Source organism: Apaloderma vittatum, unplaced genomic scaffold (assembly GCF_000703405.1).
Source record: "Apaloderma vittatum isolate BGI_N311 unplaced genomic scaffold, ASM70340v1 scaffold3149, whole genome shotgun sequence".
NCBI lineage: Eukaryota > Metazoa > Chordata > Aves > Trogoniformes > Trogonidae > Apaloderma > Apaloderma vittatum.
The window spans coordinates 18,368-45,593 of record NW_009733359.1 but is presented as its reverse complement, the minus strand read 5'-3'; the positions used below and the strand labels follow the sequence as shown (position 1 = coordinate 45,593).

General features: G+C 40.9%; 1 protein-coding gene across 1 annotated transcript; it reads right to left on the bottom strand.

Moving 5' to 3' along the window:
• Positions 1-27,226, bottom strand: OSBPL1A (oxysterol binding protein-like 1A). Its single transcript, XM_009875841.1, has 14 exons — positions 27,070-27,226; positions 19,747-19,903; positions 15,638-15,713; positions 13,979-14,113; positions 13,550-13,647; positions 12,648-12,830; positions 12,061-12,168; positions 11,880-11,969; positions 11,503-11,629; positions 10,188-10,196; positions 7,762-7,878; positions 6,871-6,994; positions 4,343-4,433; positions 1-643 (listed from the first exon to the last, which is right to left on the bottom strand). The coding sequence occupies exons 2-14, from the start codon at positions 19,836-19,838 to the stop codon at positions 541-543; spliced, it is 1,353 nt and encodes a 450-aa protein (XP_009874143.1). The 5' UTR covers positions 19,839-19,903; positions 27,070-27,226; the 3' UTR covers positions 1-540.

Below are 27,226 nucleotides of genomic sequence, written 5' to 3'. Positions count from 1 at the left end.
AATGCTCTGGAGACAGGAACGCTTCTGGAATCTCTGACCAGAGCTCAGGATTCAAGGGAGTTATTTCAGTAAAAGAAAAGTCACTTTATGAAAAATTACATCTTTACAAAGTGACACACCCTTCTTCATTTAAGAACAGAATATTGCAATTCCTGTGTGTGCTTTTAAACATTCCCATGTCACAACAAATAAAACCAGTTTCACTTGTGCCAATGTTTTCTATGAAAGAAAGTATTCACAGAACAGCTGAAGGTGTTGTACTCCTCATACACCACAACCTAATATAGGTGTATTCTGCAACAGGACAGTTCAAAACCACGGCGTCTTAACTTTGCCCACACTGGACCCCCCCATCAGCCAGAACAATTATTCCCCTACCTATAGAACTGCAGATCACATACCACCAGCTTAACTGTGGAGATGCTCAATATTCTGTTTGATAACATGTCAGGTTTTTTTTCAGGAGATGAGTAAAACAAGGGGAAAACATTAAAACAGATTAAGACTTATTTGAATCAGTCACAGGCTCCTTATTGCATTTTAATAAATATCAGGCAAGTTAAAGTAGTTTCTGTCCCAGTAGCTGCCGGAATAAAGCCAGTCCTGTGTACCAGTATAGGGATTGGGGCCTTGGTGGAACCATCTGCAAAGAAACGTACAGCACGTTAATGAAGCTACTGACACACGCTTTTGTAGAAGTTCAGAACTGCCTTGTTGCATCTTCAGCAGTTTATGGTTCAAAATAATTACTGCGATTGCAGGAGCCCTCTCAGTTTTAAATTCATAAGCAAATTTAAAGTCATCTTCAGTGGCTAGATCTCTCCACTCACCACACCACTTAAATGTCTCCCAGTGAAATTACTGACAGCAGGATTTTGTCACTAGAAGCAGTTAAGACTATTGCATAAAGAGGACAGGTACAGTTTTGCTTCAAAGCAGTTGTGAACAACCATTTTTGGCATGCATAGGCAGTAACAGTTTTTGCAAGACATGTAAACACCACAAGCACTGCAGTCCTGAAAACAGAAAAAAAAAATATTTTTCCAGGATCAAGATTTTCCCATATTTTTTAAGGCCTTGTTTGCAGCATACTACTCAGAATTAGTGTGCCAGCTACCTTCAGCGTAGACAAAATATCACCCCACAGGCTGCAGGTAAAGTCCTGGCTTATTTCAATATAACCGTGTTGCATTACGCTGTGAGCACTGGGTGGCTAATCTGAATGCCCAGAAAATTAGTTCTTAATTGGCATGAAGTTATTTGCAAGCTTTTGCTCTGCTGGCTGTTGGGAGAAACACTGAAGTTTAGCACCTTCTTTCTTTCTTTCCCTCTCCCCTCTTGGTCTGGAGGCATAGTTTATACACACACACAGGTTACGTCTGCATGTGTATAAAAATGTGGTGATTTGAGTGGTTTTTGGGGGAGGAGGAATCTATCTCACAAATAAGGTGCACTTCTAAGGCCATACTACTGGCAAGTATCCCCCAGTGGTGAGTACAGCCCTGTCAAATCACCATGCCACAGAAATTTGTCCTTCTTCCTCCTCTCCCACACCTGTTTCTGACAATCCTGCAGCATATTACTGAACAGCGCTGCCTGTCTGGACCCAGTTACTCATGTGCCTCAACAGCACACACGGCCCAGTACCAGACCTCCAGGATTTTAACTTCTTGTATTTTGCCAAGGCAGCTTGCTAGAAGCTGCTTCTGTGGTCAGTTCTCTCCACAGCTTCCTTTAACCTCTTCACCGGCCACAAAAGCCAGTTCTTGCTTTATGTTGCCTGCTGCAGTGAACACACTCACTTCAGGCAGTCATGCATGTGCAAGGCAGCACAGTTTAACTCAGCTCTTCCCTTCTAGTGTACTATAAGGCTTCAGAACGGAAATTAAAGCATGTTCAGACCAAATATGACTGTATCTCTTTAAAAAGCAATACCACAAAGGGCACCAGTACTGCAGTGTCACATGAGAAAGCAGGGCAGCTAACAGGCAAGTCTTGCTTGGCACAAAAGGTTTGAGATGCACATTGGAAGAAATGCTTTGTACTGCCTTCACGGTGGTAAATTGAACAGCTGAATGCCTCAGTGGTTTCTCTTGCTGTCCTGGTTAAGTGAACTGAAGTCCACAGAAGACAGAAGTCATTCACCCCTGGTACTGCACATGGTTTGCTGCTGCATCACCTCCACACAGGACGCCTCAGCTACTCTTTGCGTGCACAAGCCCAATTCACCTCCTAGTCCACAGGTACCAGCAGCTCTTTGCAGAGCTCAAAGCCAAGCACTTGCTGTGAGGCAGGGCTACCTCTCCCTTTAAGGAATTCTACCACCCACTATCCTACTGCTGTGCCTTTAACACTTGTACATGTCAGGACAATGTGCCCCTCCTCCAGTGACCACCTACTTCAATAGGAATGGGAAGAACTAAGTTTGAGAGACAGAGGAGAGACCCAAAGCAATCAGATAACCCATCCAGGTAAGTGATGGGGAAAGGAGGGGACTGATTTTCATCAAAAGCAACAGACCACTATTATGTTTCAGAACCGGTCTTTTACTCAAGGCAGCTGCTCAGTCTCTAAAACTTCAAGGGTTCAAGATGAATCGCTTCTTCAGAAACATCAAGATCCCACTTCTAAAGTGGAACCAAGATAATTTAAAAATTCACTAGACGCTTCAAAAAGTTAGCTTACAACAGTATAAACTCTACTAGATAAAGAAGCCTGCTCCTGTGGCAAGGAAATTGCAGTAGTTTACATTAGAGTTTAAATCACAGTCCAGATTAAGACCTACAGGTGACCTGGGAACAGGTAGAAGAGTTTCTCTTCACAGCAGGCATTTTTCCCCATAGCACAACTCTTCCCCCACACTAAGTTGATCCTTTGGAGGCAGTCACACTTCGCATTCCTACTAAAGAGGACAGACACTAGAAGTTTTCCGCCAAAGCTTTAGAAGCATCCCAGGAAAAAAAAAAAAAAGGGTTCTTAAAGGATATCCCAGGCAAGTGCTGAGCAGGTCTACAGCACCTGCACAACTGCAGCTGAAGAACCAGGTATCTGCACTGATTACATACCCCAAAGACCACTGCTCTGAGGTGCTCCCTGGGAATGCCCCTATTTCCGGTACTAATCTCAGGTGCTTTTGAGCTACTTCAGGCACCTAGAAGAACATGGTGTAACTATCCTTTGCTTTGAAAACACTTGGTGAGACCTAGAGCCACTCTGTATTGAGGAAAGGAAGAGGGAGGTGCAAGGCTGTCCAGCACTTAGCATGTTAACTTGGAAGCATTATAAAGATGTTATTTTCCACCAGTCTCAGGGCAAACAAACCCAAACACTTCAGGAGAGCAGGCACAGGAAAAAGACAAAGGCAGACATGTCCAAACCTGGGACTCTGGGATGATGGGTGACTTCATTTGAAAAAAAAGAAAAAAGTGATTTAGTTACAAACAGACATTTTAAAGATATTTAATCCACAGTGTCTGGGAGTATTAATAGCTAGTTAACATGGAAGAGCTGAAGCTTGCTTGCTTTTAGAGAGTTTAGCCACACCATTTTCTTCTTTTGTGTGAAGAGACCGATGACTTTTTACTATACTTTTAAACAAACCTTGTCTGGTTAAAATAGATTAATTCGGTTATGTTTTCATGGTTTCTACTTAACTTGTGTGTAAGAGCTGACCCTTCCCATCTTTTAGTAAAAAAAAAAAAAAAAAAAAAATCAAACCAAAACCCCCTCATCATACTGACAGATCCCTTAAACTAATTTTTCCCTTAGCTCTTCCAGCTTTTGTAATTAGTAGCCTTCTAAGAAAGGAGACAATGACCTGGATATTTGGGTGCTACAGTCATTTCACCAACTTGGAGAAAACTGTGTGCAGTGGGAATACGGTATTGCCAAGCACACAGCAACTGATCTGAGAAGTGAAGAGCAATAAGCTGTCAAGCTCACACAAGGAAGCATTTCCTACACTCCTTGGCCAAGCATCCGAATTTGAGGCAATTATAAATTAATCAGCAACAACAGTCCTTAGAAATAGCCATCAGTGGCAACGTCTTTTTTGTGTCAGAACCAAGAGGTGCTGAGAAGAGACAACAGTTTGTGTTTGAATATGGGTGTGCAAGCAGCGAGAGGGAAGGAGCCGAGACAAGGTCTGATGCTTCTCTCCGGAAGCGCTCACAGTCTGCAAGGACCGAGTCTGCAAACACACAGGTGGCACTACCAAACCCCACTGTATCAGCTCTTCATGCTGACACAACACTGCACAGCACGGACGCAGACTGACAGTTAACCTCAATGTTCAAAACCTTTACAGAACTACAAACACACGCACAGAGGCGAGCGCACTAACCTTGTCTTCCAGTCTTCCTCCGACTTTGACCGATTTTTGCGGGCGGTCCTTTGTTTTTCTTCTAGCCTCTTCTTTTCTTCACTAGCTAAATCTTGAAGGAATAAAAACACACAAATAAAACCATAGAAGATGTTAAAGTGTAATATTAGACAGGGACATTACTCCATTTGAGCCAGCAAATATGTAAGGGAAATAGTAAAAGTTGTCCACTTAAAAAGCCTTCTATGTTAACACAGGACAGCTTCTGATTCAGTCTAAGAGCAAAGCCAGGCTGGCTGTCGCACAAGATAAGCTAATGGAATTTCAGTCTTTAAGAGTGCTAAATACATGTTTATCCATGGCCTGAAAATGGGTTTATGTAATAGCAAACATGAGCTAGAGAAGGTGCCATAATTAGAATTTATTTCAGTAGGTAAACTGATTAAGATATGCTGGATATACCTCAGAAGTCAGGCCACCTGCTTCTTGTTAAGGTTTGGGGTAAATTGTTACCAGTGCTTAGTTCCTGATCAAAGGGGCTTAGAGCGTTGCTTTCCAAATGACAAAGGATTATCTCTCTGCAGCATCCTTTCATGTTTTTGTTAACACTAAGATAGCATGGGTCACGGTCCTAAACAAGCAGAAGTTGCTTCTATTTGGCAGAAAGGATGATCAGAAGGTCTGAGGAGTAAGATTAAGAAGCAGATTAGGTAAAGAGCCAGGTCTTTCATAAATTAATCCTCAAAAAGCACTTAATAAACTTCTCAGAAGTAGTTGAAGAAAATATTTTTGGAAGACTATCAGCCATTCCCAGTTACCCCAACAGCTACTAACACACTGCATGTTACCAGACTATCCTGCTAGACAAACTTTGTATTTCTTAGCTATACTAACAGTGTAGTTTTCTTGCTAACAGCACAGTTATTTGCACTTCACATTTACAGAAACAAATTACTGAGGTCACTCTGAACCAAGTATGTCCACCCTGCTGTCCATAAAAGAACTGTACAGGCTGGAGAGACTGGTTGTAGGAATTCACTGATCTGCTTTTTTAAAAGCCTCAAAGAAGTGGTTACCAACTTCTCAGAAAAAAACCCAAACAAAACACCAAGCCCAGAACCCAAACCAAAAACCCACTAGAGTACAACTGCATTGTATTACACCCCTCTCACTGATTTTCATGCCTAGATCTCAGACCATTTGTAAGCAGTCACAGATACTGCCCTATTACTTTCATGACTTACCCCAATCACTTAACAATCCAGAGAAAGCAAGAGCCCCCTTGCTTTTAGTCTGCAAAGCCAGCCAGCCAGCTTTAGAATGCAAAGTGCCGAACTAAAAGGAGCAAATGAGGGCCAAGGGAAAGCTGCTCCACACCATATCAAAATATTTAACACCAATTCACAGTCAGGAGACTATAGGACACATTTTACTCTATGGCATGTATTTACAATAAAAATCTCTATGAAGTTTCTAAAAAGCACACTATTTCTAGTCACTGAAAGTCTCATAATGCATTTCTAATTCATTATTCTAGGACAACAGAAAAGTTCAACTCCCAGTGAAGAATAATTTTGCATCGAGTGTATTTTTTGGCATTGCAGTTTCACCAAAACAGTTTAGACTGCATGTCTCAGAACTGGCACATCAAAAGGCTCCTTTTGCATCAGACTGATGAAACAGAGAACTGAAAAGTTCACAAATACTTCTGATGCTCAGAGGCTGTCTACTTAGACTAGATTCCAATTTCAAGGCTTGACTCTGGAAGCACAGCAGAGGGCCTAAAACTAAATAAAAATCAAAGCATTGTGAAGTTTAAAGTTCTTGCTTACATAGCAAGGAGGTAGTGTGGTAGGTTCCCAGCCAGCAGCTCAGCACCCACAAGCAACTTGGTCACTCCCACTCACCCCAGCAGGTTAAGGGAGAGAATCAAAAAGCAAACACAAAAGACCTTCACAGGTCAATGTAAAAGAGTTTAACACGGGAAAGAAAAGAAGGGAAAAAGTGATGCAATCACTTACTACCTTCCATGAGCAGACCTGTATCAGAGCTATTTCCCCTGCCCCAACACACACAATTTATTGCTGACCATGATGCTGTACGGTATGGGAATATCTCTTTGGTCAGTTCGGGTCAACTGTCCTGGCTGTGTCCCCTCCCAGCCTCCTGCCAACCCCAGAAAGTGAAGGCCTTAACACGGTGCAGATGTTCTGCTATCAGCAGAACTCATGTGCTACCACCACTGCTTTGGCCAGCAATCTAAAACCACATCCCCACATATCAGCTGCTGTGAAAAAAAATTAGCACCATCCCAACCAGATCCAGCACAGGTGGGTGACATACTTTTCTCTAGAAGTGCATGACAACCTGCAGAAGGCTGCATTAAATTGTTACTATCTTGCAGCACAGAGAAATGTATCTTTATGGGAAGCTACTTACTGTCGCAGTTCATCTAACAACTTGAATGTGAAATACACTCTTTTCCAGTCTCTCAGTTTTAACAAAAAAAATCAAAACAAAAAACCACCTTTGCCAATAAATGAAGTTACCTATTTCTCCATTTTCCATGGCTCTGATATCTGGTCGTAGCCGGCAGTCAGTTTTGGGAATGACACTCTCCATTTCTTTGTCCAACTCATTCAAAGCCATAGCAAAGCTAGTGAAATTATACATCTAAAATTCAGAGACAAAGATAAAAGGTGACTTTACAATGTCTCTAGCTGGCAGTCTTAATACACAAGAAAGCTGCTGTCTAAAAATAAACACCCAAGTGCTTTTTTATTATTTAACCACTACAGATAGAAATACTGAAGATCCCAGCAAAACTGTCAGGCAGAGTGCAGGTGATCCTTGGTGTTTCTGTTTAACCAGGCCAGCATCCAATTACTCAGTGCACTAGTGCTCTTATCTTCTTTTTCCAGTCCTACAGGTATTTTTGCTATCTCTGTAGAGATATTTGCCCTTGATTAACCTATCGAGGGCACTTTTCTTATTCCAATTCTTTGTCCTTCCAGCTGCACACATACCCCTGTATTCCACCTACTGGTTCTCTAGTTCCACAGCCTTTCACACACCAACTCAGGCTTTGCAAGTGTCTCCTAGGAAGTGTCTGTACTTTAGTGAAGCCCTTCAGAAGAGATTCCTCACAAGGCAGGTGCCTCAGTGGAGGGAACGGGGTCAAGAGCAGAAGCGGGGAAAGCCCCCATACCATTAGCTACACGAGGCATCCCATTTTCCAGAGAAAATCCACTAGAGCCATGCCTGTGGCAGTTATCCCTCCAAGCCCACATTAGAGTTACAACTGTAGTAGGAAAGTTCATTGCAATAAACAGGCAAACCCAGACTTGTTAATGAAAAAGACAACAAATTGATTTACTTAGTATTGAACATACAGAATAACAGGATAGCACACACTTTGAATAAGCAGAAGCATAGCTGACCTGTGCTGAATTTGGAGGTCTTGGAGTTATCTTCCATAGCAAAATACTCCCAGGAATAACATACACACTCTCAGAGTCTGGCAATGGCATTTCATCTGATTCCTCAGCATTGCCCACCTAAAGGCAGCACATAGAGGGAAAAAAATAAATTAAAAAAAAAAAAGTATTTCTATGGAGTCATAAACCACCTGCACCCATTCATTCCAACACTGGAACTTACATAAAATTATTTCCTTAACCAAGAGTAAGTAATTTCAGCAACAAAGAAACTTTTCTAGATGCTTGCCAAGAAGGATAACAGCATTAACACAGCATACATACTTCCAATTCCCTTCCAATGGAAGACTACAACAGTTTTTCTTACATCAACATCTTTGCAGATACAATCTGGATGTCCAAGTGTTAAGAAAATACAAGTTTTTCCTCCACATAGTCCCATTTTCTCAAACACAAGATTTCCATGCCTGATATTTGGTTTAATTAATGCTTCATTAATGTTGAAGAATTCCTCATACTTCCACATGAAAAGAAACACCAGCACATAATGCCAATGTTGTCTTTAGTTTACGCACAACTGAAAGCCCAACGCTACTGCTCTTCGCTCAGAGGAAGCTTCCTTTCCATTGACCACCACACTGCTAGAACAGCAAACTGCAAATGTTAAATCAATATCCCGGATTAGCTGCTCTTTCTGGAAAGGCTATCGTACGAAGGCTGGCGTATATGGCCTGAGGCAGCCACAGCACTGTGACACGGTTTTCTCAGAAAGGGAAAAACTCCACCCAGGGTTACTAGGGCAGTGGAGAGTAACTGGTGGTCACAGAGCAGATGTGACCCAGACTAGTTCTAAACCATCGTCCCTTTTCATGCACAGCTTTAAAGGAGCTGGGGTCCGATGCTGCTGGCATTCATTCCGCCACACAAATGTATGTTACAATACTGAACTAAAGCCAGCTGGACAATGAATATGGCTCTCCCAAGAAAACTTCGTGTCCCTACCACAGCTAAAAACAGCAGCACATTATAAAGACCACTGGAGATTAAAGCTAAACTTAAAGACAAGTAATGTTTTAAATACTTTAACTCCAGGCCAACAGCTTTAATCCTGCTGCTAAAAAGCTTTGCTCTCTGATGGTCACATCATATATTAGAGACTGATGTTTAAGTGCAAAAAAAATAAATTCCAGTACACCAACTGGAGCTCCTTGTTCTCTGAGATGATTCATGTGTTATGCCTCCAGGAAAATTAGGAAGTATTAAGGATTCTGATTCACTGTGGAGCACTTGGGTATAGTGCTTTCAGTAACTAACATGCTGCAAAGCAACCAGAACAAAATGCAGACCGGGTTCAGTTCCTCAGCTATTGGGAAGGTGAATGGGGCTTTCAGTTCACTACATCTGAACTGTGCTGGCAACCTGCCATTCTGTCCTCTAAAAGATATCAATCAATCTTTCAGAAATGGGTAATTTGAAGCAGAACAGATTAGAAAGATAGCATTATGTCAAAACAAAGACACTTTATTACCAGGCTTCTACAGAAAGGCTACACTACCCACTGTGATTTGTGCTTGGCTAGATACAAAAATCATAAAAATTACAGTTCATAAGAATTACAAAATACAAGGTAAAAAGTGGATTTTCATGAGCTCTTGCAACAATGACTCGTATTTCACGCTCAGTGCTACTCCAGCTCTCAGCATGTGGCTAGGACGGTAGTAACAGACTTGCCAAAGCAAGGCCCCTGGTTTCTGTAAATGAGGCACATCAGGGGGCAGTAGCTCTTGCCTTACATTATGCTCTTCCATGTATTTGGACAGAAATTTCTGCACAAAATGCTTCACCTTGATTAAGGAAGGCTTTAGCTCATTCAGAGCAGAATCATCCTTGTATAACCCCAGGTCTACTATAACTCTTCTGGTGTTGGTAGAATATCACCTTTGCGTACAAATAAATTTATTGTGGCCTTCCAGTATCTCAAGGGGGCCTACAAGAAAGCTGGTGAGGGGCTTTCTAGGATGTCAGGTAATGACAGGACTAGGGAAAATGGATTTAAGCTAGAGATGGATCAGTTCAGACTGGACGTTAGGAAGAAGTTCTTCACCATGAGGGTGGTGAGACACTGGCACAGGTTGCCCAGAGAGGGGGTGGCAGACCCATCCCTGGAAGTTTTTAAGGCCAGGTTGGATGAGGCTCTGAGCAGCCTCATCTAGCGGAGGATGCCCCTGCCCATGGTGGGGGCGTTGGAACTAAATGATCTTTAAGGTCCCTTCCAACCCAGACAATTCTATGATTCCATGAAAGCTTGGCTAGCTCCCTGCAAAATTATTTTTCTGTAAGTTTTAATCTTATAAAAATTAAGGGGATCTGGGGGGAAATCCAGAGCAATTTGCAAAAGGACTTGCATCCAGTCGGGTCTAAAGGGAAACAAGCTCTTCCTTATTAGTAGCAATGCAGGCAATAGTGGGAAAAACAACTAAATATATCTGAAAATTCTAATTCAGAGAAGTTTGAAAGGCCATGCACTTTCATGCCTGAATGAATCCTTCACTGCCATGAAGGGACAAATCACATCCAAACATTACACAAGATTTGGCTCACCTAGATGCTCAAAAAGCCCTAAGCAATATCAACTCCTCAAACACAAGGGGGCAGTGGGAATACATATTCAAAGACTACCCAAATCATAGCGTGCATTACAAAATTTTCTACGCAGAAATAGTTCTGTTAAACAAGTAGAAAAAACGCACGCTTTTCTAGAGTCAGAGCAACATTGCAGCTTGAGCTTTACGCAGTTGGGTGCCTCACTGTGAAGTGAAAAGCAAGGATCATCTTAAGCACTGTTAGAAAATGCACAGTGGTAGCTGAACAAAGACCCAGGGTGTGTTTTTCTTTGCTCCCTCTCCCTTGAGCTCACAGGGTCAGACTCGAAGAAGAGAAGCACTAAGCCCTAGGGCTTTAGCACTCTCCCGATGGCAAGCACAGGAGCAATTTCAGATATAGCAACAATCTGAACATGCATGGAAAGAACGGCTTTCAGAGTTCTCTCTCCCTTTTTTTAAGTACAAAAACTACCAACATCCAAACCAAGAAAGAAAATCTGTCTTCAGTCACCAAAGGGGAATAATTTCCATTTTAAGCTACTATTTGAGCGGTTGTTCTTAAGCTGTATGTTGCCACCATCACTATGCATCTTAAAACAAACAGCATATTGCTGACCAGAAATCTGGAAGAATGAGGTGGCTTATTTTACAAGAAAAAAAAAATAAAATGCAGTTGTGGAGGAAAAGAACCCAAGCATTTCTTTGATCGTGAAAATTTAATAGAAATCATTTCAAAAATCCTTTGTAAAAGCTGGAAAATGTGATCTTCTGTCAAGACAAGAAACTAGTCTATCTGGCCTCTAGGAGTCCAAATCCTCCTATTAAAATATAAATGTTATCATACATGATCAGAACTACGGTCTAAACTACTGGATATGCTATTTCCTTCATGTGAATTGGGAGGAAAAGGCAGGTAATGAACCAGCCAGTGTTCAGTTCACTTCAAGTTTTGGAAAGTTTGAATACAAATCCTTGCAAGAGAAAGCATTTTATCCCTTAATGCTGGTACTCATCCAATCCGGTTTGTATCCTACTAGGAAAGAGAATAAGTGAAAAGAAACCTTAATGCTCTTAAGTGCTACTAAAATATTTAACTGTATTGTCATGCTTTTGAGATAGCACCTCTTTACATGATGAATACCTGTTTACTGCTTTTCTTCTCTTCTGTGGTTTTCTTGTCATTTTTTTTGTAAGCTTCAAATACAGCTGGGTCAACACTGTACAAACACTCCGTCCACTTCCCATACAGTGCACAAAGTTTCTTTTTGCTGTCAAAAAAAAAGACTGTGTTCACAAAGGAGCTTAAAGAGATTTATTTCATTGTTTCAGAAAAAAACAATTGAAATAAGGACTTTCGAGAGTCACTCTTTGAACTCCATTATTGGTGTTGCACAATTCATAACCTCGCTGTTGCAGGCTCAGGCCCCTGACAAGACTATGCTAAAGGTGTTCAGTTCTACAGCTCCCATCAGAAACAGAGGGCAGGCACTTGTTTCCTACTAGGAATGAAGTCTTTACCTTTTGTCCTGAATGTAGCCTTCAACTTTGTGCAACTCCTTCCCAAAGAGACCACAGGGCTTGAAGCTTAGTATGCATTTCTCACCAGTTCTAAAGGCAGAACAAGAGGCCACTAATTACTTCCAAATGTTTTTCCTCTCCAAACTTGCAGTAAGTGAAAGTACTCGCACTCTTAACTTACTTATGGTTAGTTATTTCCACGTTTCCATACTGCTCAATCCAAAGTTTGCCCACAATAATGTTATGCACACAGCACGTAGGATTTGTCCATGTGTAGGCTTCATTGTGTCTAAGGAAGGGGAATAAAAATTAAAATACTGTTATCTTTGTACTGTGTGTCACTCCTGCAACAAGCCATCATACAAAAACACACTAAATGGACATGGCAATAAGTAAGAAAACCCAAGTTTAACCTATTGCTACTGAATTTTAGTTCCTTAGAACAGCTACTTCCATGCAGTCAGTGTGCGGTGAATGATACAAGGAAAGCCAACAGGACCCAATTGTGCTGGTCTTAGTAGGAGCGATGTCCAGGCATCTGCAAAACATAGAGACACAAGCCCCAACTACTGCTAGAAGTAGTATGCAGGAGAAATGATGGCAGTTCCTTTCATCTTCTCATCCCCTCCTCCCTGCAAAGTCATCTACCATCAAACATTAGGATGTGGGTGTTAGACGTGTCCATTCCTAAGCCATGAGATTCGTAACGCGCACTAATCATCACGGATGTGGCCGCTGTGCCTATGCAATTATTACTCAGCAACTTACTCAAGAAGCTCCAAAGTCATTGTGCCTTTTGGTTCTGCTTCCACACTCTTGCCCCAAAATTTGAGTTTAGGGTAAATTGATCCATGGAACACAAAATCATTATTTAAACCTTCAGCATAGAAAGCACTGATTGGTGGATGATGGCTAACTTGTTCTGAGAGAAGTCTAAATCCAAGATCATCTCTGCAAAATAAGACAACCAAAAGCATTTATCTGCATATCAAGTGTAGTGAAGTTGCAGTTCTTTGCCCAGGGTAAAATTGATAGTCTGACCAACGCATAGTTGCTGTACCCAGTGTAAGAGTTACTTAAAACCCTAGGACAAAACAAAAAGATGGGTCAGCTAATACACAGAACATACTCATTCTAAATAACTGAGGATATAACGTAAAAAGGTAACAAAAAGTACCAAATCCAATCAGCCCATATGTTTACTTTTTATAGCGACCTCTTTCTTAAACTTTCCCAAAAATATAGGCCAATATCTCACCTGAGAGAAAAAGCTGCCCTGAGTGTAGCTGCACACTAATAGAGTAACATTGCCTATTTGTACTCTGGACACTCATATAATGAGTGTCACAATTTTAACACCTCCATTATGTACCATGCATCTTTTCATTCAAAAGGCTTTAGAAAAAAGCCATTTTTGTAAATAAAACTTGCTTTTAAACCTGGCAAATTTTATTTGCCTGCTCTCAGTTGAAAATTTCAGTAGTTTCCCTTCACTGGAAGCTGCATTGCTGAACACCAACACGCAATGCATGCACTTCCCAAGGCTGAGGGGAAAATGAGTAAAATCTTACAAGCCAAAAAGCAGCCTGCAAGCCACCTGACAAGTCTAAGGAAACATGAGTTACACAGAACACTACTCTCCACTCTCCAATGCATCTTCTGTTCATTACCTGATCAGTTCGTATGTCTCTCCAAGCAATGGGTTGAATGGCTTCCCTGTACGTTCCCACTGCGAGGCTACAGCAGACACAGCAAACGCAGCAACACACTGTTCCAAAGAGTAAGGGTGCACAGTTAATCTTCTGGATTTTAGTCTTTATCAAGCATCAACAGTAGTCTTGGTATCACAGAACAGTTCCTCTGAAATCGCTTAGGAAAGTTCCATTTGCAAGGCAGGGGAATAAACAGTTTTCATCAAAAGGCTACAAAGAGCAAGCTTTAAGAAAAGCAAAACATTTTGATAGATAAGCAAAATTAGTTAACGAAGAAGAATTTCAGATGCAACAAGTTACAGGAGTTGCTCCTATAATGAGACTATGACAAAAAAAAGCCCAACGCATTCATCACGAGCTAAGCACTAATTACCACACCCGAAGTACCTGCATTCGCTCAGTTGTGCTGGAGAGCGAGCTGGCTTTGTGGATGAGGTACGTGTGCTCCATATACTCCGTGAGTCGCTGTAGAAAGCTCAGTGGCTCATTGAAAATAACCGGCATTGTGATCTTCGACAATTCCTGATGCACAAATGACATTTGTGTTAAAAACCAAATGATTAGATACACTGACCTGTGCTAACCCAAGTGTAATTGGCTTATTACAAAAATAAATGATGCGCTTAGTGCTAATGCAATGTGCTTGATCTGGCTCCACTAATGCTGAAAGCAGAAAGCCCTGTACATCCCTTAGGAGCTTGATAAGCCTGTCGGTGTTGATGTTAAGGCTACTTTTAAAACAAAAACAAAACCAAACATCAAACAAACTTCCTATCAACAAATTCATTAAGAAGGTGAGATGAAACAATGAAATGACATATTAAGGATCCTTTTAAAGACTAAGTTATTTATCACTCTTAAAATAGATACAGGCAATTCAATTACCTAAACATATCATCGTTTTTGGAGGCACATGGGGAGAGGAGGATGAGAAAGGATAGGGAAACATGGTGGCACAGCAATAAAACCAAGTATTCTGAAGAAAAACCCCCAGATTTTGTAACAGGAATAAAAATTTAAAAGAAATTCTAAGGTTTTGATGCTGTTTGTTCTCTTTCCCGCTTTTAAAAAGCATGCCCTCTGAATGCATAACAGTTTGTTTTTAACTGCCTGCAGTAGCATATTAAAAGCATATAGTATGACCACTGGCAATGTGTGCAGTAAACAGCACTGTTAACCATAATCCCTAATAGTGCAGCAGCTGGCACTAACAGCTTTTGCAGATGCTTCGGTACAATCCCCTTCAAGTTCCACCTGCCCCTAGGCTGCAACTTCTAAGCAGCAATTTCTGCAGAGTAGAATTAAGACCTTTATGGATTTTATTTATTTTGTTTCCCCCTGCACACACCTTATTCAAGATGGGCTTTCCATCTGTTTTTTGTATTTTAAGGTTTTAACACTTTTTCACTAAAGCCACTGTGAGAAGCCTCAGAGGCTTTGCAACAACTCAGGAGACTCGGGGCTGCTGATGGAGGCATCTCCCAGCATTTCCACATCTTGGCATCTAAACACACACATTCCCTTCTGTAGGCCACTGCTACAGAGGTTTATCAGCTGTTAAGTACCTTCAGCCTCTTTGCAGGATCTAATGGAGAAAATTCTTCTCAATTTGCCCTTAGCTGGATGCTGATTAGGTGCCAACCAGCTAACCTCTGGTCTGGCCACCATCTGGCCAGTAACGTCGTGCAGGGGGAAGACAGATACCAAGGGGAAGGGAGAAGAGCAACATCAGTTGGGGCGTTTTATTTTGTTTGTTGTTGTTTGGGGGGTTTTTTTGTTATTTTTCACAAAGTAAAAAAAAATTTGCTAACATAAAGTACCTTAAGGGTTAAAATCAAGAGAAAATGCTTTTACTGAAAAGGAATATTATTCTGACCAAGTCTCGTCTTCTTGAGTTGTGAAAACAAATAAAATATAAGCAGCAAGTTAAAAAAAAAAAAACCTAAAACCCACACCCCTAGAATAAAAGGTCTTCTCCCCAACAAGTTTTCATTTGGGCTTCAATCATTTCACATTTTTTTAACCACAGTTTTCTGATTTACCTACCATTCCAATGCATTTTCTTAAGATACTCCAGATACTGAAGTCATTTCTGGAAAACATTGGAGATGGCAAGCTTGTTCTGTGGAAAGGAACAGGGAAGAAGGCAGAAGTAAGAAAAGTCTTCCGTTACTAATCATGACTAAGAAACCCATATCCTCTTTTTTGAAAGTAACAGTTTTACAATTCTTAAATTAAAAACCAAAGGGGAACGACAGCGTTACTTTGAAGAACTTGAATGGTTTTACCTGCACAGAAACCTGAATTTCTCCAAAACACACAACCAGAACTATTCCTTTCATTCTGCATTTAGAGCAGCAGAAGAGAATTTCTACACCAGTTATCAGAACAGCACATTCGCAATGGCACTATTAAGATATTTAGTTGTGTCTTTGTGAGAAAATTTTCTTTCTGAGTAGGTACATAGGTATGCTTACTATGTCCGAGTTTGATTTGAGGGTTAAACAGTGGGGTGTTTCTTTCTTGCTGGTCACCTGTATATCGACAACGAAGGACCATGACAATTACTGCCTGTATTAAAATCAGCCCTCAGGAACCACAGGAAAAAAGCAGCATCATTAAAGAACAGGAAGCACAGCAGCCTGATCTGCAGGGGGCTGACATATCCTGAAGCAAGTCTTAAACGTACTTTCAAGGACAACATTTAGTCATATGCCTGAACTCCTCACTGAACCAAACTATGTTTTGTTTGCAAGCAGCTAACAGCCTAACACCGACTTGTTTTACTCAGCTCCCAGCCAGGGGGTGAGTAGGTAGGAGGATTTATTTTAATTGACCAACTTAGTGTCACTCCCTATTCTGATTTTCCATTGATATAAAAATATTTTGTAAAACAGATCTTGAATAATACTAAGTATGAAGCACTTCTGTGGATGCTTTGATACAAATGTCCAGGAGAGGACAGTGTACTCCAAGCATTCAGTCTTGCCTTCATTTGTCATGTTTACATTTTTTTTTTGCATATTCTTTAATGAGGGAAGTCAGCAAAGCAGGTATTTGTGTTTAACTAAGTCATTCTGCATGTAAAACACACCCACATACCTCTGCTTTGCTAAAATATACACAGGGATAGCTTTCCACACATATTAAAACTTTTTTTTTCATTACAATTAACCTGTCCCTCCATTCAATTTCTTTGATTACTTCAAAGCTGGCATTCCGTTTCAGCCATTCATCCGTATTTCTTAGCAAACCTGATATGGGAGCCAGTTCTTTATAACACATATGTACTGAAGAAACAAAACAGTTTGATGCCACCAAGAAAGATGCAGGGGACAAATAAGGACATGGAAAAGTGACATGCAGCCAAGACTTGAGGCCTACTAACCTTGACACACTCTCTGAGATTAAGGGAAAAGCTTGTGAATGAGAAAACTTTCCTTCCAGCTGTCAATTTTTGAAACAAGTCAGGAAGTTAATTTTAGCTCTAAGGGACAAAAACATCTGCTGGAATTTCTATGCAGTAGAGCAACCAAGATCATACACTTAACAAAACTATTTGTCCAAAGAATGACAAGTAATAGGTCAGCTACTACAGGGACCCTGTGAGGAAGAGGAGATATGGTGTGAAAATGGCACGTGTAGTTGCTCTTCCTGTAAACCCGACTGAATAACCTCCTGGCTCCCAAAAAGCTAAACACACACGTTTGCATTCTGAAAGGCCCCTAATGGGAGGCCCAAAGGGAAAGCTGACTATAAAATCTCACAGTAAGAGGAAAATAGTAGCGACAAGTGGATGTTAAATGCTGGCACATGTTACAGAACATTGTGTGCGACAGTTTTTGGGGGTTTTGGCTGGCTGGGCTCTTTTTGTTTTTGTTTGTGGTGGGGTTTTGTGGTGTGGGGATTTTTTTGTTGTTGCTGGCTGGTTTGAGGGTTCGGCTGGGGTTTTTTTGCTGTTCTTTATTTTTGGGAGGGGTTGTTTTCTGTTGGGATTATTTTGACTTATTTTGGTCTGGTTTTTTGGGGGAGCTTTTTTGGATTTGTTTATTTTGTTGGTTTGAAAGTTTAACTTGGTTTTGGTTGGGGTTTTTTTGTTTGGTCGTTGTTGTTTTTAAAGTTTTTGCTCAGATTCCCTTCTTAAAAGGAAGAGATTTTTATGCTTCCAGATTAATGTACTGTTTTCTTCTCTCTCAAATCCTTTCCCTAAAAACCTAAGAAAGGCACAAAGTGGAACCAGCCACTGCAGGCAGGGAACACAGTTCTGAAGTCACATCAAACGAATCCCACCCCAGGCCAAACACCGCTGCCACCAAGTGCCTCAGAAACAAGGTTAGAAACATCACGCAACTCCCACACTCTGAGAAGGTTCTCTTAGAGGTAACACTTAAATTTGCTGAGCTCTGGGGAGAAACAGTTTGCATCAATATCTTTGTGGACAAGTCCTTACATGCCACCAAGGTGCCAGGTGAAAAAGCCCAACATTACACTCAACCTACAATGCGCTCTGTAGTCGTTTAGTCACATAAAATATGACCATACACTCTTCTCTATAAGCAAAACAGTTGTTTCCGCTTTTCTTTAGCAGTAAATCATTAGCCAGCCAATTTATGCACTCGTTTTACTCTAACAACCTGTACTCTCTTTACTCCTAAAACAATCACAGAATTGCCTGGATTGGAAAAGACCTTTAAGATCATCATGTCCAATCATTAACCTAACACTGACAAGACCCTGACTAAACTGTATCCCTAAGCACTATGACTACCCAACTCTTAATTACCTTCAGGAACGGGGACTCCACCAGTACCCTGGGCAACCTGTTCCAATGACCAATAACCCTTTCAGTAAAGAAAATTCTTCTTTATAAAACCAACAGATCTGAAATGCTCCTCTGCTCACCTGCTCCCTACAGTTCTGACAGCACAGTGCAGTGTTACGAAAACCTGCCACGTTGCTCCTTTTTTGTAGTAAACAGATCAATTCCTGTTAAAACTCTCCAAGATGATGCATGTCAAAATGCATCATCATTTTCATCTTGATCACAAACTGCTTCCTTTGTCCTCATTGTTTCCAAGGCAGTGAACACAATTCAGACGTCCACCCTCACCTAGTGCTTCCCTCCACCCCTCAACTTCCTGCTCTAATTAGGAAAGGCACTTAGCCAAGGCTATAAATACCACCTTGTAACAGTACAGGAGCACAGAGCAACATGCTTGGTCAGCTGCTTTATGTGACTTTCCCAAACCATCCTGCTACTTCACCGAAGCCCTCATTTGCCTTAGTCTTTGCCTAGTATGGGATGATTACCCATGCAGAGGTTGAACCTTGAACCACCAAAGTCCCTGACATTACCACATACTTCAGCAGTTATCACAGTGTAACTATTTAAGATATCAAGTAGTTAAAGCACGTCTTGTTTACTTCTGTAAACTTTAATATTAATTTCCTGGTTTTACAGAAGTCCAGTGGCTTCCTCACCATTCCATACATCCAAAAAACACATCCAAAGCAGCCTTTCTGAAACACACTGAAGTCTGGCTTCATCTGTAGCACAAACATTATATTGCCCTTTCACTGAAACTTGAGAATAGTGGTGTCCATTACATCTCATTAACTCCAGAGCTATTGTCCTCCTTTATCAGCAAGGAAACAAACAAAAATGGATCATTTGAGAACACAAAATAAGCACATAAAACATGGATGAGACTTTTAGAATAAGACTCCTTTTGTTCACTTTTGAGTTTCTGATGCCAGGCTAGCAATATTTTTCATTCATTCCTGATACCAACAGAAGGATCAAATGACTGGAAATTAAAAAGGCAATAGGAGGCATTGGTCATTAAAAATACATACAGGGATTAAAATCTACATAGAGTTCAATACGATCTATTTAAAAACAAGTGTGTCCATTTTTACATAGCACATTATATTTTGTTTTCACTTATTTAGATTCAATCATTGAAAAACAAGATGCAAAGGAGGGCACTAGCCTTGGAAAAACATTCTCCATAACATCATAGCACGACCAACTACTTGTCAACCATCCCTAGCAAAGCTTTTAAGGTTTTCACAGTTAGCTATTTAGAGCTCCTGTGGTCCTTTACTCACCATTAATATATATTATAATACCTTAAGAATGGGTAACATCCTACCTGTGTTTTTTGATTCCGTTAGACAGCGACTCCCCACTGCCACACACCTTTTCTTCAGACACGCTTGCAGTTATTGTATCTTTTGAATCCATGCTGTCCTCTAACGAGTAGGCTGTTGTTGTTTCAAACCCACTTAATGATTTTTCAGATTCTGAATCTGCAAAAGACCAGGTGCATGTTAATGAATCTACTGCCTGTGCTACACTTCAGCCACTAACAGATCTTCCCTCTTAGCACAAAACTGAAACCTAAGTAGGCTACTGTGTCTTGATGACAGCATCCATTTGGTAAGTAACTAGTACTGCCACAGACCACTGCAGCTCTGTATCCAGATATAGAGAGACCCCATGACAAGCAAGAACACAGGACATTAAAAAAAAAAAATCCTTTATCAGATAAAATGTCCGTTTTTGACTCAGTTTAATTTCACTGAAGCTATTACAACTTGCTTAGGACAAGTGCCAGTGTAACAGATGCCAGCACCTTACCCAAGAAAGTCACAGTTACTTCAATATTCAAGTACTGACTCCTCCTTCTATGCAAGACTTCAGTTTGGTCTAAATTCTTAGACACTTAGTGCTGCTCAGCAACGCTCATGTCCCAAGTGACTGCACAAGTATCAAAGAACAGAAAGAGGTATCGCACACAGCAGATTGCATTAGCGACGTAAGTCCCAACAAAGTCTAAATGATAAGCTCACCAATCGGGAAGATAAACTTTGTACTCTGGAAAGTAGGTTAACAGTACAATCCACATCACATTTAAAACTAAAAACAACATCAAGGACATCACCTTATTTCCAACCAGTCTTTTGGTCAGATAGGGCTTGACCAGCTCTGGAGAAGAGGCAGTCTTGGCCCAAATCAGAAAGAGAATTTCCTGGCAATAGGCTCCATTTGTTTCATGTTTTTCTCACAAACCTGACAAGATTGTCAGAAGATTATCCAATTGCAAATTCCAGGAAGCAAAGGAACAGCTCAAGACAGGTAAAGGTGCACCAGTTCCTATCCCATTTGGGAAATCCTGTAGCAGACACCAGGTATGATACTAAATGCTAAATAGCTTAATGCAAGCCTCATTGCTTCTGAAAAAAAGCAAACCCAAACTGTCCTGCTACGTACTTCTTTCAGCATATGCTGCTGCTCTTGGCTGTAAATACCCAGAGAAATAATTGCAAGATTACGATTTCTCTCACACACTCAAAACTAGTAATCAAAACCTGCTGAAGTAGTAGTCCATTCAAATGAGTATCTCAGTCACAGTTATCCATTGCCAGATGCTTTCTTGTTTTCTCATAAAAAAACCTATGCCAGTAGCTTCTCCAGAATATGTAAGTTATATTTTGCTTTTGTGAAGGGGACAACAACAAGAGGAATTTCTACTACATCCAGATTACAGAAGGGTCAAGAATGAATAAAATCCTGATGAATGGACAGACTATACTACAATGTCCCCATCCCTTCTGGAAAGTGAGCTCTAGAAGCACAAAGGAGATCTTCCCTTTCATTAAAAACATCCATTCTTATCCTCATCAAGACAGTACTGAAATTAAGCCAGTTGCTAGGGAATGAAAAGAACTGCCAGCTGGTGCTGAGGATATGTTAAAAAAGTGGACTGGCACTCCAGAGAATCTTCTCACAAGTTTCCCCAAATTTGTCAGTCTAGTTCTGTGCCAAATTATGACATAACATATCAAAGCATTAGTTTGGTGGGTACTATATATAACAAGTAGGATAAGGAGAAGCATTTTCACTTGTGGACAAGTGTGTTACATAACATACAGATTTCTCCAGAGATCACAAGTCCAGGTGGTCAGGAAAACATTGTTGTTTATCCAAAAAATCACAGAAGAAGAGACACTCAGTGTAACACAACCTGGGCCTCTGCATCAAGATCACATGACAAGCTATAAATCTCTTCAAGGTATGTATTCCTCCTCTCTATTGAATGAGTTGCTCAGCTGTGCCAGCAGTTATTGTGACAAGAAAAGCATGGAGGAAACGTGGTAACATAAAGCAGAGTCTATCTCCTGTGAGGCTCCTTGCTTCTCCCATATCATCCAGGACTGTCTTGTTTTCAGACAAGAGCCACGACACACAGATTCCCTCAATCTGAGTTTCTGCAACAGACCTAGGACTCCCAAGGTGGAAAGGGAAGAATAGGTAAGCTTCACCAGAACTACTGACCACTCCATGATATACTTACCAGTATAATAAGGATTTTAAACATCACACACAATCAGTTCTCCTGCTCCTGGCCTTACAGTGCTGAGAGACAACTATGGTGGACTGAGCTCAGCGCCTGCAAGCCCCTCCAGAGCTGTAGACACCAACCGTCCAGCCTTCTCCAGGGCACCTGCCTTACCTAATATAAAAGCACGTTATATAATAAAAAATAGTAGAAGAATGAAACCAGGCACTGTTACTAGAAATTGCTCTCTAGAAGCATCTCTCCCATTTTCCAGAGAAAGTCTGTCTACAACAGCTCCTGCCAAAGACCTCCATCTCCAATCCCTAAACCTCAACTACCTCCTTTGACCCAATGAGCTTAAGGAACCTTGAGAGTTGGTTCAGGTGTCAGAGCAAAAAAGCCTAGTCCCAGTATTGTGAGCACAAATCTACAGGCAATTCAAACTGAGCTTTTCCCTGTGTACTTGCAGCTCTTTTCTGAATTAAGATTTGCATACTCCCCCGTCACTGCAAAAAAAGATTTATATTCACAAGTTGCTACAGAGCAGCTGTCAAACAGATGACTAGGAGAAAATGAGGTTTTTTTTCTATTGAACTTAAGGGGGTGTGGGCTGAGGAGGGGGGAGAAGGAATAAGAGTCCCTGTTCAGGAGCCAGCATTTTTAAGTGATCTTTGAGAGAAGACCAGGCTGACAAGAAGCTCTGCAGCTCATGAAACCTAAGTGTCAGAGTAACAGTAAAAACACCAGCTACATTCTGCAAGAGTGGGAGAGCAAGAGGAAACAGCAGAAGCAATGTCAGAAACTTAACTCAGAGGAACTTCATCTCTTACTGCAACAACTGGTAAGTCTTCAGTTCCAGATAGAAAAGTTTGGCCAATATATTTGATTAAATACACCTGCGAAAAGCAGTGTTTAACCACTGGCCAAGGTTGGGTTTGAATTCTTACCACATGCTTCCCATCCCCCTCTGAGATACCTGAATTCATTCTTTTAACTATAATCAAGAACTTCACACAAGAGCAGTGGTCTCGGGCATTGCAGAGTCTTTTTTCTATGCGTTCAAAAAAGTTAGTGACAAGCTACCCTAGACATGCAAAGAAGTGCAGTCAGTTTCTATGCTTTTTGTACAATTTTTACTTTTAAGTGAGCTCACAATTGGAGACAAACTAGGAAGCGAGCAAAAGCAACAGAACTAGTCAAGTACTTCTCGTACCATTTAGGAGCATTATTTATAAACACAGCACCTGTTAGTGGTACCTAACAGTTGAAGCTATCAAACATTAAAAACAATGAGGTAAAGCATTGCCCCACCTCAAGTACCATCACTTCACACACTCAATAGACAACTCTACTATACCCCTGTAAGGTTAGCTTTAGCATACTGTATATATTCTTTTAGCTAAATAACTGCTTTTATAGTCAGACTGCATCTATGTGAAACCATCAATATTTCCCCTCAACACCCACAAGAGCTGTGTTTGCAGAAAAAAAAAAAGTCTACCTCTGAGATAAAACTCATTAAAGAAAAATCAAGACAGTTCCTCTAAGCTCTTCCCAAATTGTGTGTGCAACTGGCATATCAGTGAATCTCATCTGCAAGGCAAAATTCAAGTACCTTCACTCTTTAATTCTTGACCTGCCTAGCTATCTTTCAGCATTGTGTATGGACTCCGCATTTGTATTCCATTTCTATAAGTTTCCTGTAGTCTGTGTACTCAAAGCTAATAACTTCTCCAGATCTCTAGGAGATGCCATAGGTCTTACTAAATTCTCCTACTTGTTTAGTGCTGCTTCGCTTCCCCAATACCACCATCCCCCCCTAGCCCCACTCTGCTTTAATCATAGAACAGTTTGACACGTTAAGCATTCAACCCTGCAACTGAGAGCTCCTGCACTCCCTGTGCTATCCAGTTTAATGACACATTTCCTCTGCTCCCATGATGAGAGGAACAGCACACGGGGAAGCATTGTTAACTGACCTATTACTGTCAGAGTTCAGACTAGTAACACCCTTAACTTTGCTGTTCTTAACACTGCATAGCATGCTTTGGTAACATATATTAAATCCCACCTCCTGTAGGTTCCTCCTTTCATGTTCAGTGCCTGTCGCTCTCCCATCGCAGGGATTTAGGAGTGAGTGCAATAGTCAGAAAGCATTGATAACAGCATATCACTTAAAGAGAGATTTCAGCAAATACACTACACTACCTCAGAAAGGAATCTTACCTGCAGGTTTTGGAAAAGAAAGGATATTTCTGTAACTGTGCCCCCAATTTCCATAAACAGAACTATACACAGACTTATCGCTAATCAATTTAGCTTATGGCAACATCAGCAGGTAGTGCGGCTCAGTTTGAGATTTGCAAGCCAAGCAGATGGTGCTGAGGACTTGACACTTGAACTAGATACATTTCTTTTGGTGTTCTCTTCAGATTAGCGCTACTCTCCTACCATGCACCCAGTGTCCAATAGCAGCTAGCTTGCACCTTCTGATTCAGCTTCATTCAGGAGTCTGTCAAGCAGATTGCTCTACAATGTGAATCAGAGCACAGTACATGGGGACAGGTAGCTGCTGCTATGAACAAATCCTTTCTAATACACTTGGTCAAAACTGCCTGAAAAGGCATTGCTCTGAATTGTCACAGCTAGTGATACTTTTGTTGAGAGTAAACAAGCAGAAGTGCCTAATACGCAGGCAACATTCTTTTAAAAAAAACCAAAACAAAACAAAAAGCAGCAGTGGCGGCTTCTTTCAACCTGTCAAGTCAAAGCTGACAAATCTTCAGCGCAAAGTGCAAGCCTAGTTATGAAATTCTCTCACTTCTAAACTCACTCCTACGAGGAAGATTTAAAAACTCAGAGAACCATAACTTGAAAAAGACGCTATCCTAGTAGAAAAAAATACTCTCACAGTAGTGGCATTTTTCCACTGACAGACATTGTGTCCTGTTAATTCACTGGTGCTTGCTCAATCTCCTATACAGTCTACTAAGATAATTCATTAATATGTCCATCTAAAAGCATTATCATTTAGCTTAACAAAATACTATCAAGATTGCAAATCAGGTTTAGCAAAAGCTTTGAAGGCAAAGTCCTAGTAGTTTACATTTCTGGAGATACAACTTTTTAGCTTCTGACAATTAGGCCTAGTCCATGCTCTCTTATGAAAATGTTTATGACCGTATCCCCTGTCTCATTAGCCCATAAAAGAAAACTCACATTCCCAAACTCTGAGCCAGTGTTACAAAGATAGCCCCAACTCCTCTGCTTTCATTATATTCTTGTCATTCAGAGAAAAGAAGCCTTCTAGATGAGACTTCATAGACAGGCCAGAATAGCAAGAGGGTTAGAAAGTACCACTGGGATCCCAGGGACTAAGGGGTGGGGAGGTGGGAAAAAAAAAAAACCCCCCCCCCAAACCACTAACAAACTCGTTTTGTGCTTACAGTGAAAAGTCATAACATGTATCCAGCAGCCAGGAAAATACATCACATTTTCCTTTTTCTAGCCTTTACTCCCTCCCCCCTCAGAGTGCCCTTCCCCCAAAGAGTGGCAGAGAGGACCTTAGTCACTGAATGTGAACAACCTAGAGAAGAATATCTAACACAAGCACGATGAAGTTGACAGTCAAGAAGTGAGCTTGTCCTGGAAAATTATTTAAATTGCAATCAAGATGAATTAAGTCAAATAGTTTGTCCTGAAGGAGAGAAAATTGACATAAATGGTTTTTATAGGCTTATATATAATACTTAAGTTTCACAGTTACACAAATCCATGCAATGCAATTTGTTTGCAGCTTCAAGTGAAAAAAACACCACCTTTCCCAACTAGAGAGGAGGCTTTGGACATTTTAATTCAAGAAGATTTAGAGACTGGGTCAGTTATGAAATGTATAGTGTAACAGCACTTTAAAAATAATCATTCTCGCAGATACATAAAGCAAGACTGGCTGGAGAGACTACATTCCAGCAACACCAGATAAGTAACTATTCTCTGCTTTGTTAGGACAAGCAAAAGAACCCAAGGCCTTCAGGCAGTATTGTTCTTTTGGTTCTGGCTGAAGAACCTGTTTCTAGTGTTCCTCGATCTCTTCTCTTCCTTGAAGGCTTGATAAACGTTACTGTGCCAAGCAGCAAAGTCTGCCATCGACTCACTGTGTTCCTGTGCTAGTGCTACACTTGAGCAGACCCCGCTTCGGCTGTTTTTATCCTCTGCTTAAAGTTGCACATTGCAGAACACCTATCCAGGAGTCTGGGAACACTGCTTTTCTCTCCGTCAGAGGCATCAGACAGTTCAGCTCACAGAAAAAGTAACCCATGCTTGCTCATGAAGTATGCCATCACAACCTAATTTTCAGCTCCAGTTAGGCTACGCTCACCCTCAAGCTTTTCCAGTTCCTTCATAGTAGCAGACAGCTGCATGCTGCAAGATCACCCAGTTAGAGCTATTATTGAGCTGCGCTACGTACAGCCTCTCTCTATACATACGCACGTTGTAATCATCTCATGCAGTTCAGCATTTTCCAAAAATCACTATCTGCATATTCTGCACACGAAAATACAGAAGACACTCAACTGGAGAGCAGACACGGAAAGAAAAGATATTTCAGAAACGCACACTGGATTTTGATTCATCCTTTTCTTCCAACTGTGACACTTAAAGTATACAAAATTGAAGTAGAACAAGCCTTTTCTAGCCTTGTTACCTCTCAAAACTAGGGATTTTTCTGTACCAATTTTAAGAATAAAGCAAAAGAAAATACATATGCTACCATGGAGAAAGCAAGTAAGAAGGTTACCAGATACAGTTACATCTCCTAAAATAGGAGCCTTAAGTTTTGCTATTTTAAAAAAGGGTGTAGCCACCCAAGCAATCAGACCTTTCATGATTGCCCTGTGGTTTTGTAATTTTTTTGTCATTCTAAAGTGAAATAATCCAATTCTACAGGTGAACTCCAGCAAATTTTGAGAGGCCCACTCAAATCACATGAAGTAGTCTCCTAAAATTAGTTCCACCCTAGAAAGGCAGAGATTTCACTTAAAGCGAGACTGTTCCCATCCTGTCACCACCCTCCCAAAGCATTCACCACACACATACTGGCTACACAGTCACATTCTGGACATCATGACTTACCTGAAACAGCATCATAGAACTGCTCCTCACTAATGATGCTGAGAGGTGGAGATCCCTTAACCAGAGACTGCTCTAGTTCATGGTGTTCAGTAGCTAGTGTCTCTAATGCTTCTGACAAGATCTTGTTTTTCTCCTGCTCATGCTCCAGTTTCAAATT